This window comes from Carcharodon carcharias, chromosome 19 (assembly GCF_017639515.1).
Source record: "Carcharodon carcharias isolate sCarCar2 chromosome 19, sCarCar2.pri, whole genome shotgun sequence".
NCBI classification, from domain to species: domain Eukaryota; kingdom Metazoa; phylum Chordata; class Chondrichthyes; order Lamniformes; family Lamnidae; genus Carcharodon; species Carcharodon carcharias.
In genome coordinates, this window is record NC_054485.1 from 34,852,826 (window position 1) to 34,871,972 (window position 19,147).

At 41.6% G+C, this 19,147-nt stretch overlaps 1 protein-coding gene across 4 annotated transcripts in view; it reads right to left on the reverse strand.

The window, feature by feature from the left end:
- Nucleotides 1-19,147, reverse strand: part of macf1a (microtubule actin crosslinking factor 1a) — a 651,250-nt gene that overhangs the window by 315,675 nt on the left and 316,428 nt on the right. For all 4 annotated transcript variants that reach the window (XM_041213072.1, XM_041213073.1, XM_041213071.1 and 1 more), the window contains 3 exons: nucleotides 3,874-4,040; nucleotides 3,257-3,369; nucleotides 2,239-2,345 (listed from right to left, as the gene is read on the reverse strand). In XM_041213072.1, coding sequence (XP_041069006.1) covers nucleotides 2,239-2,345; nucleotides 3,257-3,369; nucleotides 3,874-4,040 — 387 coding nt within the window. The remainder of the gene's footprint in view (nucleotides 1-2,238; nucleotides 2,346-3,256; nucleotides 3,370-3,873; nucleotides 4,041-19,147) is intronic.

Here is a 19,147-nt window from a genome sequence, read left to right on the forward strand (position 1 = left end):
CACCTGAAGGAATTAAAGTTGCAAAGCTAAGGGGATGAGTGGGAGAATGGGACCTACTGGATTGCTCTGCGGCGGGGAGCCAGCATGGGGTGGATGGCTGAAAATATATAAAAAAGGAAGAGCAAGGCCAAAGTGAACAGGGGCCCCTTAGAGAATGAGGCTGGAGAAATAATTGTGGGGAAACAGGAAGTGGCAGAAGAGTTGAATAAATTTTTTGCATCAGTCTTCACACTAGAAGATACTAGTAGCATTCCAAAAATACTAAGTAATCAAGGGACAAAAGGGTGGGAGGAAATACATACAATAACTATCACTAGAGAAAAAGTACTAGGGAAACTAATGGGGCTGAAGGCCAATAAGTCTCCTGGACCTGATGGGTTGCATCTGAGGACATTAAAGGAAATAACTACACAAATAGTGGATGCACTGGTAGTAATCTTCCAAGAATCCTTAGATTCTGGAAAATTCCCAGAAGATTGGAAAACTGCCAATGTAACGCCTTTATTCAAAAAGGGAGACAGATAAAAAAAAATATGTAACTATAGGCCAATTAGCTTACCATTCGTTCATTGCGAAAATGTTAGAGCCTATTATAAAGGATGTAATAGCAGAGCATTTAGAAATGCATAATATAATCAAGCAGAGTCAGCATGGCTTCATGAAGGGGAAATCATGCCTAACAAATTTATTAGAATTCTTTGAGGATGTAACAAGTAGAATAAAGGGGAACCAGTAGGTGTAATATATTTGGATTTCCAAAAGGCATCCGATAAGGTACCGCACATAAGGCTCCTTAATAATATAAGAGTCCATGGTGTTGGGCGTAGTATATTAGCATGGATAGAGGATTGGCTAACTAACAGAAGGCAGAGTTGGGATAAGGAAGGCATTTTCAGGATGGCAACCTGTAACTAGTGGAGTGCCACAGTGTTGGGGCCACAATTAGTTACAATATATATTAATGACTTAGATGAGGGAATTGAATGTATTATCGCCAAGTTTGTGAATGACACAAAAATAGGTGGGAAGGCAAGTGATGATAACACAAAGAGTCTACAGGGGGATATAGACAGGTTAAGTGAGTGGGCAAAAACTAGGTAGATGGAATATAATGTGGGAAAATATGAGGTTATGCATTTTGGCAGGAAGAAGAGAGGAGCTGAATATTATTTACATGGAGAAAGACTGCAGAAAACTACGGCAGAAAAGGATTTGGGAGTGCTTGTGCATGAATCCCAAAAAGCTAACATACAAGTTCAGCAGTTAATAGGAAGGCAAATGTAATGTTGGCCTTGATTTAAAAGGGAATTAAAAAGGGTAATAAAATAGGGACGTCTTGCTAAAACTATACAAGACACTAGTTAGACCACACCTAGAATGCTGTGAACAGTTTTGGTCCCCTTTTCTAAGCAAAGATATACTGGCAGTCCAGAAAAGGCTCACTAGGTTGACCCCGGGTATGGAGGGATTTTCTTTTGAGGAGAGGTTGAGCCTGTACTCATAGGAATTTAGAAGAATGAGAGGTGACCTTATTGAAACATAAAAGATTCTTAGGGAGCTTAGGGTAAATGCTGAGGGGTTGTTTCCCCTTGTGGGAGAGTCTAGGACCAGAGAGCATAATCTCAGATTAAGGGGTCGCCCATTTAAGACAGAGATGAGGAGGGATTTTTTCTCTCAGAGGGTAGTGAATCTGTGGAATTCTTTACTGCAGAGGGCTGTAGAGGCTGGGTCGTTAAATATACTCAAGGATGAAATATACAGATTTTTAATTAGTAAAGGAATCTAGGGTTATGGAAAAAAACACAGGAAAGCGGAGTTGAGGATTATCAGATCAGCCATGGTCTCACTGAATGGCGAAGCAGACTCGATGGACCTACTTCTGCTTCCAAGTCTTATGGTCTTATGGAATAGCCTCCTTCTAAGCTGTAAATGACCAATAGCTCTCTATGACTCTATGATGAACTCTATGAAAGTAAGTATTTAATCAATAAACAGGTTATTTGGATAAAAGTAGGTGTGAAAATTTGCCACTTGCTGGTGACTTTAAATGAAATCCATGACTGCATTTTTCAAGAAAATTTGAGAAAATCTTGGTGTTACACTATATTAGTTGATCCATTAGCAAACATATCTAGCCGTTTTCATGTGAAGGGCTCCTTGCATTTACACTGAAAACTCCAGTTTTCACCACACAAATATTGCCTTGATAAGCTTTAAGATGGAACTTTGAAGCCTTACATTTGCACTAATACCTTCACCTCCTTCTGGGACCTTAGGGAATGATTCATAGATGGAGGAGACATAGGTTAGGACTGACTTCTCATCAGGAGATGGAACATCAACATCTGAAAGAACAAGTCTATGTTAATTCAATCGAGAACAACAATATCAGCAACTCCATAACTGATAGGCTAAATGCATCTGGTAGCTTCCTTTAAAAGGAAATACGCTCAAGAAATAGTAACTACTACATTTGTGTGAAGATATATAACAAAATATGCTTTATACACATTAGAAGATCAAGATCGCAAATTATATTTTTAATCTCGGCTGTGGGTATCGCTGACAAGGCCAGCATTTATTGTCCATCCCTAGTTGCCCTGGGAAAGTGATGGTAGGCATTATTCTAGCGTTTCTTTTTGATGAAATCTTTCAAGGCTACTTCAGAGGATACTTAAGAGTCAACCATATTGGTGTGGGACTGGAGTTACATGTAGGACAGGCTGATTAAGGACGACATGGTTCCTTCTTTAAAGGGCATCAGTGAACTAGTTGGGCTTTTATGTCAATCCGACAATTTCATGATCATTTTTACTGACACCAGTGTTTTATTTCCAGGTTTCTTTTTTTAAAAAAATGAATTCAGTCTCAAAATGTTATGGTGGGAATTGAACTCCTATTTCCTGGATTATTAGTCCAGGTCTTTGGATTACTTGTCCAGTAACAGAACAACTGCACTATCCTATCCGTTTCTTTTCAGAAGGAGGACAAAGAGAAAGCTCAAGCATTTTCCTTGCTCCTACAGGAAGTATAGCATCAAAACTCTTGCAGGATTAGGATTTGCAAAAGGCTACCACTAAAACAATACATTAATGTAAAGTTGCCTGAGAAATATTTCAAATGTAATTGAGGCCTTTCAGACTTGGAAAATTTCACCTACCTTTAGCCACACTTCATATTCAGATGAACAATAACGCAAATATGTCAGATAGGAGAAACATTTTTTGTGTACTGTATAATTCCTGTAACAGCTTACCTTCTGGATCCAACAGTCTTGTCACACCAAGTGCTTCAGCAACTGCAAAGGCTTGCTCCAGATTCTCCTGATTGCTCTGAAGTGAAACTTTCTCCATGTCAATGAGGTCTGGTCTGCAAAGCAAAGTATCCAAAAGAATAGAAATTTCATTAGAAATTTTCAAGTGGGGTAAGTTAATTATCCTCTTTTTTTCCTTTGTCCCTTGATAAAAGCTTTATTTGGGCAACATGACAGTTTGACTTTGTCTGCTTTTACATATTTAACATATAACTGTGTAATCTGGGAGATCAAGGATAAATCAAGGGGTTAAAGGTTAAATAGGTGGCTCTAAATTTTCAAACTAGCATAAAGGGGGCATCAAGCTAGGAAATAATTAATGCAATTTTTCTACTTTACTGAATATGTGCAGAGCAATCAGGATTTATTTTAGTGGTAGCGAACTGGTGATGAGATAGAGTTAGCCATGATCTAACTGACTGGCAGAACAGGCTCGAGTGGCTGAATAGCCTACTCCTATTCCTATATTTGCTTTAACAAACTCCATGTAACTTCTGACCATGCTAAAACTCAACACAGTCTCTCAAGCTCTTATTTTTCAAATTCAATCAACAGTTCACCTGTATTTATGGATGATAGCATTGAATACTTTTCCATCACTCCAGCTGGATGTGAAATTGGAGCACTTTAACCCACTGTAACCTTCTGTCAATTTCTGTGTCCAAAGTAGTAGCTTTTCTTTAGCTGACATGTCACCCGATTCTCCACTCACATAGATCTCGGAGATCTGGAGGAAAAAAAGAAACATAGCTACCAAATCATTTCATTTAAGACAAACAGCACCTGCACTACCAACACAATAAAAAGCTGGCTCACAGCTAATGAACATGAAGATTATTCCCATCCATTAAAGACCAATTAAACACCAGTCCCATCATTAAATAGATCATTCTGATAATACCTGCACTATCTACCAAAGATCACATTAGTTGTTTCCACTGCAGTCTTCCTGAGAACAAAGTTAGCTAACAGAATTAGCGTTGTCACATAAATTTTAAACGTATACACATGCACATACACACCCCATTCATTTACCCTAGCCATTAAACCATGCAGTCTTTTCAGGTTAATTCTGTATTCCTTTTTGAAAATGTGTTAATTTGATGAGTCTCCAATCCTGTGACACACATTCATTCCCAAAAGAACACAAATATAATTTTTTAGCACCTAATAAGGGGAGGTTCAAGTCCAATTCCAAAAATGTGTGCAAGTAATCTAAACTGGCACCCTCATGCAGTAGTGAGGGATTGCTGCATGACTGAAAGTGCTGTCTTTTGATTGAATGTCAGCTGAAGGCTCTCTCTGCCCTCTCAGGCGGCTGTAAAATATCAAATAGGAGCTCTCCTGGTGTCTTTCTAGATCATTTATCCCATTGTAGTTTGTGAACTTTGGGGTATACAAATTTGCTGCCATGTTATTCTATATTACAACAGCGATTGCATTTCAGAAGTACTTCACCCCAATAACGTAAAAGGTGCTGAATGAAAGTATCTTGCTGTAGAAATTGGCAAAAGAAAGCTTTGGAGGGAAGCAAACACAACAACTTGTAATAATATAGCAGTCTCTGTGTAATAAAACATCTCAAGGCACTTCATGGGAGCATTATCAAACAAATTTGACACTCAGCCAATAGATATTTAGATGATCAAAAGCTTAAAGAGATAGGTTTTAAGGAGTTTCTTAAAGGTGGAAAGAGAGGCTGAGAAGTTTAGGGAGAGAATTCAAGCCACCAGTGTTGGAGCAATTAACATTGGGGTGTTCAAAAGGCCAGAATTAGATAAGTGTAGATATCTCAAAGGGTTGTGGGGCTGGAAGGAATGGAAATAGAAAGTATGAAGCAATAGAGGGGTTTGAAAACAAGGATGGGAATTTTGAAATCGAGGCATTACTTAACCAGGAGCTAATGTAGGTCAGTAGAACAGGAGTCTTGGGTGAATGAGAATTGGTATGAGTTAGGGCACCAGGATTTTGGACGACCTCAAGTTTACAGAAGGTAGGACATGGGAGGCTGGACAGCTGTACATTGGAATAATTAAGTCCAGAGATAACAAAGACATGAATGACAGTTTCAACAACAGATGAGCTGAGGCACCTACATTTATAGTGAGCTAATGCAGACCTGGAAACTCTTCTAGTCAAACCTTGTAAATGATTAACATGAGTGAAATAAACTTGACAATTCAAATATCTATAATTGTATTATCACAAAATTTCTTACTACTGTTACATTAATACCTAGTGAGTCAATGTATCTAACAGATCTTTATAACTTGAGATTGTGCAGATTCTAATCAAAATTGTAGTAAAAAAACTATTTGTTAACATAATAAACCAGAAAGTAGATTGTCAATGGTTCTTTTTAAGTTAGATTAAAAGGAAAGCTGGAACTCAAAAATAAAAATCTGGAAATGCACAACAGACTAGGCACCATTTGAAAGGAAAAGACAAGTTCATGTTTCCAGTGGGAATGTTGAACAGGACCATGATGACAAGGAAGACCTTCTACTGAAATGAAAGAAAAAAGGAGGGACATATAGTTAACTACCTGCACTTTGTTTTGGTCAGTATTCTCTCCCTGACCATCCAGTTTGGATGAACACTCTGACTTAAATAGTTCACTTTGTTTTTGTTTTAAAATTTGAAATTTAAATAATTTTCTGCATACTTAACATTCATATAATTTTACTGGTTTTAATTAAGCTAACAAAAAGCATATCAGGTTATAGGCACAAAAGGAGGAAATTGTATTTTCTGAAAGGTGTGTATTTTGTTTAGTATTTGAATATAGTTAAAATACAGCTATTATTAATGAGGTAATTTGGAAGATATGCAAATGTGGCAAATGCCTTTTGACACTGCCTGAAAACAAGTAATCAATCATATAAAGATGCTTCTGAGATTAATTTAAATCACCCCAACACAGGTAAAGGATAGCTCATGTGCAAAAGCTTGCATCTGTATAGTGCATTTAACGCAATAAAATGTCCACTGGTGTTTCACAGGAGTATAAACAACAGCCAGAGAAGGATACAACAGGACAGATGACCAAAAGTTTATGGTAAAAGAGGTAGGTTTTAAGGAATGTATTAAGTGTGGAAAGACAGAGGGGTTCAGGGAGGGATTTCCAGAGATAGACAGCTGAAGGCAGAGTCAATTAGGGGCTACTGCACTGGATGAAGCTGCACCGCAACCAAGCAAGTGCAAAATGACGGCCCCCACGATGCAGGGAAGTCTCACAGAATTTCAGCTGTCAGAGGTGCATGAAAGAATTTGAGGATTTCTGAATTCTTGGGGTTGTAGGACTGGAAAAGATTATGGAGATTGGGGTGCGGGGGAGGGGAGGGCTTTTTAAGCCAATTTGAGGAGGGTTTCAGTGCTTGCAAAAGTTAAATCCTCTGAAATTGATGTTGGGTCGGGATGTCAACATCATCCTGCCCTCTTCCTCTTTCCCTGGGGCGCGTTCTAAGGCCAATGGAGAACTCCCTTGGGTTCAGCGGGAAAGTAACTGAGCAAATTAAAAAGGCAGTAACAGCCTTCTTCATCTTGAATTCATTCTTTCCCATCCAATGTATGGGTTCCCTGCTGTTTCTGCAACTTGCCTGTTTGAATAGTTGAGTGCAGAGCGGAAACTCATTGTTGAGTGAATCTGACCTAACAGCAACAGTATAAAGGCCTAAATTAGCAAGCCTTTGGTCACCCACAGTGAAAGGCTAGTGCTGACAGAAGCAGCTCTTTTAGTCTAAATTCTGAGACTTCCCTGCAACATAGAGGGCAATCATTTTGCACTTGCTTGGAGCTGAGGTGGTGGTGCAGCTTCCCCCGGTGCAGTAGCCACAGTAATAGTGATAGCAACTCCAGTAACAGCTGTCTCCTCCAAAACCAAATGCACCTGCACTAAAGAGGATGGACACAACCATACCTGAAAAGTTCAACATCATTTACATTCAACAGCATTCATTTGCACTCATTTGATATTACTTGCGTTCAAAAGCAATCATTTAGCTATCATTTGACATCAATTGCACTCAAAACCACCCATTTAGCCATCAATTCACATTACAAGTAACTTACATCAATATCATCAATTGCCCCAAAACACAGAGCTCAAACATTTGCAATTAGCAACATCACTTAAGCATTCTGGCACTCAAATTGATCAGAGTTTATTTTCCATATTTCTGAATTTCAATAGCTTCAAAAATAAAACTGAGCTAACTTTGCAAAAACCAGGCTCTATTTTGATGAGGTACTTTTAGGTTTTTCTTCATAACATAAAACTTGTACATCACAACCCTGCCTCCACCCCTCCAACCCCCCCCCCCGCCACTGGATCACAGCAGTTCTCTCTCCATCAGCCCCCTCCCCGGAGAACCTTTCTCCCCAACCTCTCCTCTAGCAACTCCCCTGAGCAAATTACTTCCACCCTCCCCAACAGCCCCAAAACATTCAAAAGTCAAATTTTCCAGGTAGGGTGAGTCAATATAAGGCAGTATTACATCATATGTCCAAAGCTTGGTCAAAGAGGTTAAATGGGTTTTAAAGATTTAGGGAAAATCATGGACCACTCTCCCCACAATGAGGGCATCTGTCCCTTATTTAACACAGGCGTCAGGATCCTGAAGCCTAAGGGGAATATCCTGGTCTAGGTGTCTGAAATGGAAGGCAGGGTGGCGGGATTTTCGGGTCCTGCAGGTGGCAGGAGCAGAAAATCCAAGCCGGAATGTCTTTCAGTCCTTTACGTTTACCTTGATAGGTGTAAAAATCCAAATCAGAAAAAAAAAGCCCCTTTCCCGTCCTCTAACCCCACCTCTTTCCCCTTCTCTCCCCCACCCTCTCCGGGGATCTCAGTTAATGAGGAACTGGGGAGGCCGCCAGGGGCAGGCAGCTGTTAGGGGCAGACGGCTGGCCGCTGCGGGTGGTTGGCAGAGGTTGTCGGGGTGGCAGCCAGATTAGGGAGGTTAGGGAGGGGAAGGAGGAGGAGGTGGGGTGGAAGGAGAAGCAGGAGGCGGCAGTGGCCAGGGGTGGAGGTGGGGGGTGGGGGGGGGATGCTGGTGGCAGGGGAGGTGTCGGAGGCAGGAGAGGAGGTGGTTATGGGCAGGGGAGGTCAGTGGGTGAGGTTCTAGCAAAGGTGGTTCTGGGGTGGGGGGGGGTGGGGAAAAGAGGAGGCAGCTAGGGGTCGAGGGGGAGGTAAAGGCCGGAGAGAGGTGGTAGAGAGGCATGAGAGAGGTGGGGAGGGAGGGATTGGTCTTGAGAGGTGAGGAAGTCAGAGTGGGGTTGGTCGAGAGAGATGGGAGATCTCGAGAGTTATGTGAAGGTCCGGGGGTGAAGTCGAGTGAGGCAAGGTGGTTCAGGGAAGATGGGCTTCAAGAGAGGTGGGGAGCGTCTTGGAAACATAGAAAATAGGAGGATTAGGTCATTCAGCTGTTCAAGCCTGCTCCGTCATTCAATATGATCATGGCTGATCCTCTATTTCAACGCCCTATGCCCGCGCTCTCCCCAGACCATTTGACGACATTAGAGACCAGAAATCTATTTCTTTCTTAAATATATTCAGTGACTTTGCCTCCACAGCCTTCTTGGGTAGAGAATTCCATAGGTTCACCACCCTCTGAATGATTAAGTTTCTCCTCATCTCAGTCCTAAGTGGCCTACCCCGTATCCTGAGAATGTGACCCCTTGTTCTTGACACCCCAGCCAGAGGAAACATTGTCTCTGCATCCAGTTTGTCCATCTCTTTCAGAATTTTATAAGTTTCAATGAAATACCCTCTCATTCTTCTAAACTCCAGTGAATACAGGCCGAGTCAGCCCAATCTCTCCGCATACGACAAGCCTGCCATCCCCGTAATCAATCTGGTGAACCCTTTGCTGCACTTCCCCTACGGCAAGTATCCTTTCTTCGGTAAGGAGGCCAAAACTGCACGCAATACTCCAGGTATGGTCTCACCAAAGCCCTGTACAGCTGCAGCAAGACATCCTTGCTCCTATGCTCAAGTCCTCTCACAATGAAGGCCAACATACCATTTGCCTTCTTTATTGCTTGCTGCACCTGCATAATTGCTTTCAGTGATTGGCGTGCAAGGACACCCAGGTCATTTTGTACACCAACATTTCCCAATCTATCACCATTTAACTAATACTCTGTCATTCTGTTTTTCCTATCAAAGTGAATAACTTCACACTTATCCATGTTATCCAGTGTCGAGAGAGTTGGGGTGGGCTGGTAGTTGGGTGGCATCACCGAGCCCAATGCCCAGAGACTTGAGGGAGAGGTTGGAGAGTTTGATGGATGGAGAGAGAGAAAGGTTGAGCGTCAAGACTGGGGGGAGAGATTCAAGACTGGGAGACGGGAGAGAGTTAAGACTGGGCTGGCGGAACATATAGACCCTGAGGCTGGGAGAGTTTAGGCCCTGAGATCTGTGGGGGTAGTATAGATCCCTAGACTAAAATGTGTTAAGCACTAATTGGCATCTTGTGGGTACTCTCAAGCATGTACTGTATAGTGAAACAATTTTTAGAACTATATGAAGAAAACTGAATACATTCAGATATTATTTAAGTAATTAGTTTCCTTGTATTTTTTGACTCAGATTGCTGAGCATGTTGGATAGCTTTGATCGCCTTTTGCCACTTGATGTCAAAGATGGCAAAACTCTGCTCACTTCAATCAAATTCATCCAAAATTAGAACATTTGATGTCAAGTGATTGCTGGTCATTTTTGTGTGCAACAAATGCAAAAATAGTGTCAAAATTTTCAGGTAGGGATGGCAAGCCATTGGCTTGCTTGAAATGAGGTTCAGCTGCCTTGACAGATCTGAAGGTCTCCTTAAGTATGCTCCAGCTAGGGTCTCCAGGATTGTTGTGGTCTGCTGTGTTCTTTGTAACATGGCACTACATTGAACTGACACAAGAGAAAAGGAGGTTGCCCCACATCTTGGGGGAGAGGGAGGAGGAGGAACATCAGAATGTACCATCGGTGCCTGCAGGTGCAAACCTGCCTGTCGGAAAAGCCTGTGACACCCTCAGTTATGCATGCTTCACTTGAAAAGTATACTTGCAGCATTGCAAGCTTTGCATCAACACCCCTGTACAAACCCCCTCCCTGCCCCACCATCACCATTAAACCTCCTCCATACAGTCACCCAGCCAGCCATCATATTTGCAGTCTTTCCTACTCATCAAGACAGTTCATTCCATTTCATTCACTGGAATGAAATAGACCAGAGTCAGAGTCAATGGGAAATGCAACAAAGTATAAGCCATGACAATGAGTAGCATACAGACTAATTAAAATCTAGAGCATCAACAGAACAGTAAAAATTTAATAAGCCCCCAAGTGAATTCCTTTTTGTAATTAAGACATTTTCCTTGCACCCTTTCTATTACATCTACATGGTGCTACGCCTATGGCTTCAACAGAGCAAGAGGCAGGCTGCTGGGTCCCCTGCTCTGTCACAAGAAGCCGATGGCAAGTGTCCTCTGGGTTTTACAGCCCATGATGGCCCCAAAGGCAGTCCCACCTACATCTGTGCAGGCTAACACTCAGTCATTGGGGCAGAAGGCAGCGTGTGTTTGGGAGGTTGGGAGGGTTAGGGTCGAAAGGTAACAGTGCTTTAAGAAAAGATCACATGGCCATGATCCCTGTAGTATCTTCCCTCTCAGGGCCCACCTGGTCTTCCCTGCTAACCAAAAGCGGGAGAACACTTAGCTGCATATGAGCATGGCGTTCAGACATCAAGGCAAGGCTTTGTTTGATGTTGTGTAAACTGACCGCCAGAGCGTGCAGGTGTCTGGTGTGAGCCAGGATGCACTCAGTAACCTTCCAAGTCTAATTCCACATGAGGTTGGCCACTCTTCCTTTGGAAGTGGCCATCAGTGCAAATGCCCAAGGCATCATTGTACTCATGCTAGAGATAAGACTCATTTTATGTGCAAGGTGCACGCTGCCTCTGGAAATTCTGACAGATGCACACAGATTTCTTGCTACTATTCCACAAGTACCCTTTTAGCATAAGACTGCTGAGACTCAGCATCCATATCCAGCTAAGCTTGGATCATCCTACCCTCTGACAGGGACTCTCCACTGCTGCCCATCTCCCAGTACCTGCTCCTACTCAAATGGAATGTGCTCATCACCTCGTGCCACCCTCTCTATCTGAAATGCAGGACCCACTGAGCTATGTGCTGGTGGATACTGTGCAGGAGTCATGTGCACTCTCAAGAGTGCTGGTCCTCCTCTGAGGACTCCCCAGGCTCCTCTGCTGGGCACCATCAATACATCTGTGGGAGATGAAAGACATGAGTTAATGCTGAACATAGTTGAGATTGGGTTTCAAGTCAGCATAGTACAGCTCATGGCATTTAATGAATTGGTGGCATTGATTCAACATAAGTGATAGTTTGGTGCCAAGTGCAAGTATGATACCTAATGCTGTCATCATGTTGCTGGGCCACTCCCATCTCTCCAAGAGCAACAACCTATACTGGTGCCACCTTATCGATCTCCAGGGCTTCCTCCTCCATTGCCATCAGGATGGCCAAAGCTGCAGCTCCACCACCACTCCCCTACCCCACCCTCTCCCTGGAGTTGCGGGGTCTGTACCCCTGCATTAAGAACAGGCAGACAGTTAGGAGTGATAGAATTGAACTGATTATCGAAAATGGAGGGTGAAAATTTAAGGAAGGTTTCTGTGAGGAATGAAGGTGAGTGTTGTCTGCTGAGATAGATATTTTAGAGTAGGGTGGAGAGAAAGGAGGGAGTGACAGGAGGTCTGTTGGTCAGAGGAGTGCTGTGCAAAAGAGTTGTAGGGAGGTGAAATAGTGATGGCTGTCAGCTGAGAGTTGCAGGATACTCACCTTCATGGCCTGAATGAGGCCAATAAATCTTTTCTAGCACTGGGTCCAGGTCCTTGGCACCACACTTCAGCTGCTGACAGCCTCTGTGACTTACAGCCACACCTGCTTAATGAGGCTAGCTGCCCTCACAGCATCAATCACCACCTATAGGATGAATCCATGAGCCAAGGGGCAGCCTTTCCATATCTTCCATCCATTTTGAAGGTTCTTTGCCCCTTCCAACTGGTGCCATCATTACTGCATTAAGAGTCCTGCCAGAGCCCTTTTAAGAGAGAGATCCTTCACTGTTTTGTTAGACACATAATCCTGCTGTCCTCCCCGATTGGTCAGGGAAGCTGGAGGCAGGATGATAATTACATTGCTCTGGGAAACAACAACGGCCAGGAGCACTAGTTAGTTGACCGCATTTCCAACCTTTCAATAGTCCCATTGTCCCAGCAGGGACCAAGTTCACAAGGTTCCATCAGAGAGGGACAATACAAAATTCTGAAACACAAATTCAATAATCTATAGGGCAACACTTGTGACCACTCCCTAATTACCAGTCATTGCATTCATATTCTGTGAAATAAATTCAAAAGTATTGTCATTAACACAATTCAAGCAGCAATTCTGTGTAAATTTCACATATAATGCATAATATGTCATGCCCAGTACAGGCATGAAGTTATTACAAACTTTAAAGATATATTTTAAAAAGTAAATACCAGAAGTTGTTTCAGATGCATGTAGCATATCATGTAACTTGTAAGTATTCAACTCCAGACAGTCCTGAAACTCAAGCAAATACCTAATTGAAAGATGGTGTTACGACTGGGATGGGAGGTGTGTGTAGTTATTTAGCCCCACTCATCAAGATGGCCATTTTTTTTTAAAACTTTCGCTACTGTTAGACCCAGAATATGAGAGACTTTAATCAGGCTTCTTTCAATAAAGTCACAATAATTGATTTATTATAAAGCAAAACTTTTTTTTAAAAAAAATTGCAAGAACTGGTTAACACACAATTGTAATCTAGAAGAATAGCTATCTAACCCTTTTATAATCTCCCAGCAAGTGCACACGCACGCAGGACCAGGTAGGATCTCTGCAGAGATGGGTTTTGGAAAGTAGGCTTTATAAAATAAAGGATAAAGTTTGCAACATTTTGATGCTGCCTGTCTGGAGCTCCCTCATGTGAAGACGGTCCCAGTAGATGTCTGGAGGAGCTGTGGTATGGAGGAGAATATAGCCAGATCAGTCCTTCTTGTCTCAGCCTCTCGGGTTTCCAAAGACAGACAAGTTCCACTGAGATGAGGATTCTTAGCTGGATAATGACCATCACACGGTTTCAGACAAAGCAAAAAGTGCACGAGTTGGACAGCTCATCACTTTCTCAGTTCAGTCCCAACTGAATTTGAAAGAAAAAGTTCGACTCTTAAAGCTTGGCTCTGCTATGTGATTTCCAGTAAGCCTTTCAACCAGTTTCTTTTTCCTCATTAAAATAATTGCAATGTAAATAAGCAAACAGCTCTTGTTCCCCAAGGACCATGCTGGTCAGGTGATTTCTTGGAAAAGGCATGCTTGCTCCCAGTCCAAAGGTGAACTTATGACACCTTAATTAAAAAAATCAGGTCAGCTTCCAAGTGTCCAGGTAATGCAGTGCCTTTCTTCATTTTAAAAGAAAATATTGACCTGAAAGATATGATTCTACTGATGGACAATCACAACCACTTGTGAAATTCACATATCCCTTCGTTAAGGATGGACTGTCAGCAGAAAAGACCAAACATGCAAGCCAACTTGTATTTCTGCTTCCCCATGGACAATACAGACATCAAAACTCAATGGGCATTAGACAAATAGGAAATGGAAAACAAAAACAGAATTACCTGGAAAAACTCAGCAGGTCTGGCAGCATCGGCAGAGAAGAAGAGTTGATGCTTCGAGTCCTCATGACCCTTCAACAGAACTGAGTGAATATTAGGAGAGGGGTGAAATATAAGCTGGTTTAAGGTGGGGAGGTGGTGGGGTGGGGGAATGGATCACATTGACCTTGCATTTTGTTGTAATGGACCCTCATCCCAAACACAAAAACCTTGGATGTCTGAAACTCTCAGCATTTGAAAAGCCACAACACAGGATACTTACCAGTCAAATTATTATTATTATTTGGAAAAGGACTCTAGACTTGTGACAGGTCACCTAGGTAAGGCAGCTATGTTTTTTACCTGCTTTTAAAACCAGAAGTGGTTCTGAAACAGGTGTTATTAGAAACACCATCTGTAAGACAACTATTCAGCCAAGGTAACATACAGCTATATCTTGAAAATGGGAAAAGGACTCGCTGCGCACCACCACCCCAACTATTCCAATAAGTTCACCCAAGAGCCGACCCCCCTGGCAATTCAACTACAAGAAGCCTCATAGAATCCTCTGTGCTTACAAGAACTCCACTTGAACTAAAGCATCAATTCATCTAAGAAACCACAGTTCTGCTACAAAAGAGACTGAAATAATTCCAGGTTGTAATCGTATTGTTTGTCCTTCATCCATATCTAACCTTTGTATGTGTGATAGTGTGTGAGGGATGTTGCTGTTAAACCTTCGGGGTAAATGTTTGATAACAAACAAACATTTCTAAATTCACAAAAGCCTGCTGCTGGAAAAATTTAAATTTAGACAAACCACTCTGAGGCTAGGAAGCACACTAACCTCACACTCAAAGACCTTGATCATGGACAACAATAAAACACACAAATCGGTCCATGACAATAAGATGATTTAGCAATCACTGCAACAATAAACTCATTATTAAGTTGGTGCTCAGTAGTCCTGATCTTACTTAAGAATTGTATTTGAAAAAGGTCAGATACAAGACTTCTTGCTGCAAAATTTACAAGCGGACGCTACAAATGAGTATACCAAAATCATTAAGGCACATCCATTGAACAAAGAGCCTTCAAATTCCCTTATTGGAGTCTTTAAAAAAATACAGCTGGGAAGATTTGTACTCCTTTTATAGGGCACTGAATTATTTTGGCAGACTTGCAGTTTTATGTTATACGCTGCAAAATTAATCATTTTGAATTTGTTACCTAAGGATTTTAAAATGTTGAATTAGGTGAAAACAGAGTCAGTTTTTGTTTCATTGGTTTCTGAAACCCACAATGTTAAATGGGTATTTTTTTTGGAAAGATTCTTAAAAAGTGCCAGTTCCCTGGAAGTTCCACTAATATCCAATCCATTCTGTCATAATGTCAGGTTACAATCTGGTATTTAGTCACTACAACTTTCAATTATACCAGCCCAAATGTTACTTCCAAATTCTTTCAATTTATGTTATTGGAATACTTTCAGAACATAGGGGCAGGAGGAGTAGGCCATTTGGCCCCTCAAGCCTGCTCCACCATTTAACTAGATCATGGCTGATCTTTTACCTCATGCCATTTTCCTGCTCTAGCCCCATATCCCTTTCCTTCAGTCACTGCAAAATCTCAGCCAGATTTCATAAAATCAGAGTGCAAGAGGCATTTGGCCCATCATCTCTCTGCCAGCACTTTCAGGAGATATCAAATTAGTTCCACACCCCTGCTCTTTGCAGGTGAGAAACCTGTAAATTTTACTCATTCCAGTATTTATCCAATTTTCTTTTTAAAGTTACTATTGAATCCTCTTCCACCGCCCTTTCAGACAGCGCATTCCAGATCATCATAGCTCAGTATGTAAAAATAATTCTCATCTCCCCTGTGGTTCTTTTGCAAATTACCTTAAAAGATTTAACCTATATTTTGTTTTGCTTTGTGCCAGTATTTGCTTTGTGCCCAGTGGGACAAAGGAGCAGGCTATATAGAACAGTACTAATTGACAGTATGACCAACATTAGAAACATTAACAGACAAACTTCAAATATTTGATGTAACAATTTGGATTTATGTGGCACCTCTAACATAAGAACACCCCAAGTCACTTTGTGGGAGCGTACTTTGACAAAAAAAATGACACCGACAACAGGACAGATCACTAAAGTTTGCTCAAAGAGGTAGGTTTTAAGGAGTGTATTAAAGCACAACCTTAGTTTTTAACGGCTTTGCATGAAATTATTTTGGTTTACCACATTCAATTGTAGACATCTGTAACTCGCCACTTACTGAAACACAAAGTGGAAAGAATGCACTTTTGTGAGGTGCAGCAAAAGAATTTGAAAACACGATAAAACTTTGTTTATGAGCAGTGAGCTGGGATGTAATAAACACTGGAGTTGACTGTCACGTGTTGCTCCTAGGCTAACTAGGGCTGTAACTAGTTCAAAATGGGAGCCGTACTGCCCCAATAGCACAGATAATCCAGTTGGTACCATTTCGAAAAGGGCCTACTGATGGCACCCAAAGCACTCATCTGTTTGAGATGATTGATTCCCTTCAATAAGCAAATGGGGGCCTTAGGATCTTAAGTACCATTTTAAGCCCGAATCAAGAACCAAGCATTTGCAGGCTCTGACTAATTTCACATGTGATGAGACTGGAGGACCAGCAAAGGTAACTTACAAATTATATTGCTGGGGCCTGGAGGAGCTGCCACCTCTTCAACGCCCCCCCCCCCCATGCCCCTTGTATCTGCAACCCTCCCTGTAATTGCAACCTTCCCTCAATTAGCTTTCAGCTGGGAAAAGTTCAATTTTCATCACCCTTGAGCTGCAGGAGGAAGTTTTTTTTTTACACACCACAGCTCACAGCCTGGATGTAAATGAAGCTGGAGTGTCAAAAGCAAAATATCCTGTTTGGCACAGGGACTGGGGTTCTGCCAGTTTGTTCTTCCTAGAAGTCACAATCGACTCTACTGCAATGGAGTGGTTAGTTGCCCTGTCAGTCCAGTGCATCAGCTCTACTTGGCACTTTAGCAAGTAGCTAGGTTCAAGGCTTCACAGAGCAGATCTTAAATAGTAAATACTGAAAACAAGTTAATTTTAAAATAAGAGCGTGGAGATAGTCTGTGGCAGATACTAATTAGACAGAGTTTGCATTTCAAGTAAACAAATGCAGCCACAATATTGTTTGCTGCTTTCAGGAGGTAGTTACCTACTTGAAATTTGGAGGTGCCGTCTATAAGCCACTTGCAGGAAAGCAAAAGGTATATCAATACTGTTGAACATTTTAAAATACTGGCATTTCAATATTCTTGTGTGCTCCAGTATGCATAATGGAAACATTTGGACACCGTAAAGAATGATTACTATTGTAGAGAAGCACATGTTTCAAAGTAACCTTACACTAACCATTTCCTGATCCAGAAGCGAGATCGCCTCTGAATTATCTTCACCTGAACTATTCATCGATAACCCAAACTCATTTTCTGAAATGGACAAGTTGCTTCTATCAGGCATACAGCACAGCAGCTCAAAATCTCTGCTTGTTGTTCTTCCAGATTCGCTATCATTTATATCTGTAGATAGCAAATTACTACAGTAACCAGAGGAGTACAAAATGCTATTAGTCTGAAGCTCTGTATTTAAAGTGAAGTCACTCTGCAAAGGTGACAAATCAGTCTCTGTTCTTAACTTCATCTCTTTAAGAGCTTCCGTTTCCCTGTGGAGTGATGGCTGACTGCTCTCCCCAAAAGTGTGTTCGGTATGTAAGGAACTGGATTGTCTATCAAGTGCATTGAACCTTACTGAATTTTTCCCCTCCCACTCAATCTGCAGTCTCTCCTCTGCTGCCATTCTGAATGATGTGGGATTTTTAACACCACCTTTTATTTTAATGCAGTCAAAGGCAGCAGCAGTGATATTCTCAATTCTTCCACTGTTTGCTGCTGCATTTCCTTTTACATGCTGAGTTTGGCTCTCCTCTCCAGACACAGGGAAGGGGAGGGATCTTAAATCTCCTTTCATTTCAGCTTCTGGAGGCATGACACCTAGGTTACAGAGCTCTTTCCTTGATGACATTTGATCAGGTAAAGGTATTTCTTTCCCAAATTTCTCCACATGTTCATCGATTGGTTTGATTTCAGTTTTGACTGAAAGCACCTGCTGTGCACTTTCTCCGCTATTTTCAACATTTACATCTATTGATTTTTCTGGAGTAATTACAGTGTTTACAAAGAAATTTGATGAATTACTAAGATGCACTGGCTCTTGTAACACGTCTGAAAGGTCTTGACTCTTGTTCCGGCTTTGGGGATTGGCGTACGTCTTGGTTGACAATTTTCCCACTGTAATATCCAAAGAGAAATGTGGCTGATGCAAACCAGGATCACCATTTTTCTGCAGCAACTGAAATGATTTTTCTGTCAGGTTTTTCTCATCTCTTCCTGCAGTATCTCTAGCATGTGAAGCAGCTTTCTTGCTTTTCCTAAAGCGTATAAATCTATGTCTTTTCTGTGGCGTGTGGGGAGATTTTTTCTGATCAGCTTCTGCAGTCTCTTGTTGCTCTCGAACGCATCCTAAAGAGTTTCCCATTGTGTCAGCATTAAAAATACAGGCAGCATCTATTGCACTGGCATCGTTCCTCACACAGCCACATCTGAGCTTGATCAGGAAAGTTCTCCCCAGGAGAATTCAAACGGCAATTTAAAATTCAAACTCTCAGCGTATTGCACAGCCAGCCATCTTAAGGTACTGTCTGAGAAACATACAATAATCCAATGCATGTCACAGCAGTTCAAACCACTTGACCTAAAACAAACTGCATTTTGATTGGCTGATATTTTCTCTAGTTGCCAGGTCATAATGACCAGTCTCTCCTTACTAGCCCATGACGTACAATTCAAATGCCTCTAGAAAGCAACATAGAACAGCATTGGCTAATTTAGTTAAAAGGAGGTGCAAAAATCTTATAATGACTTTCCTTAACCGTCACATACATTGTCAAATTTCCACAGTAGGATTTTAAACTTATGCTTTAACCTTTTCAGCATTAAATATAGTATTTTCTCTGTGCAACACAAATATGTATTATTCTCAGTTCTACACACGAATGCTTAATGCTGCTAAAGCAAAGC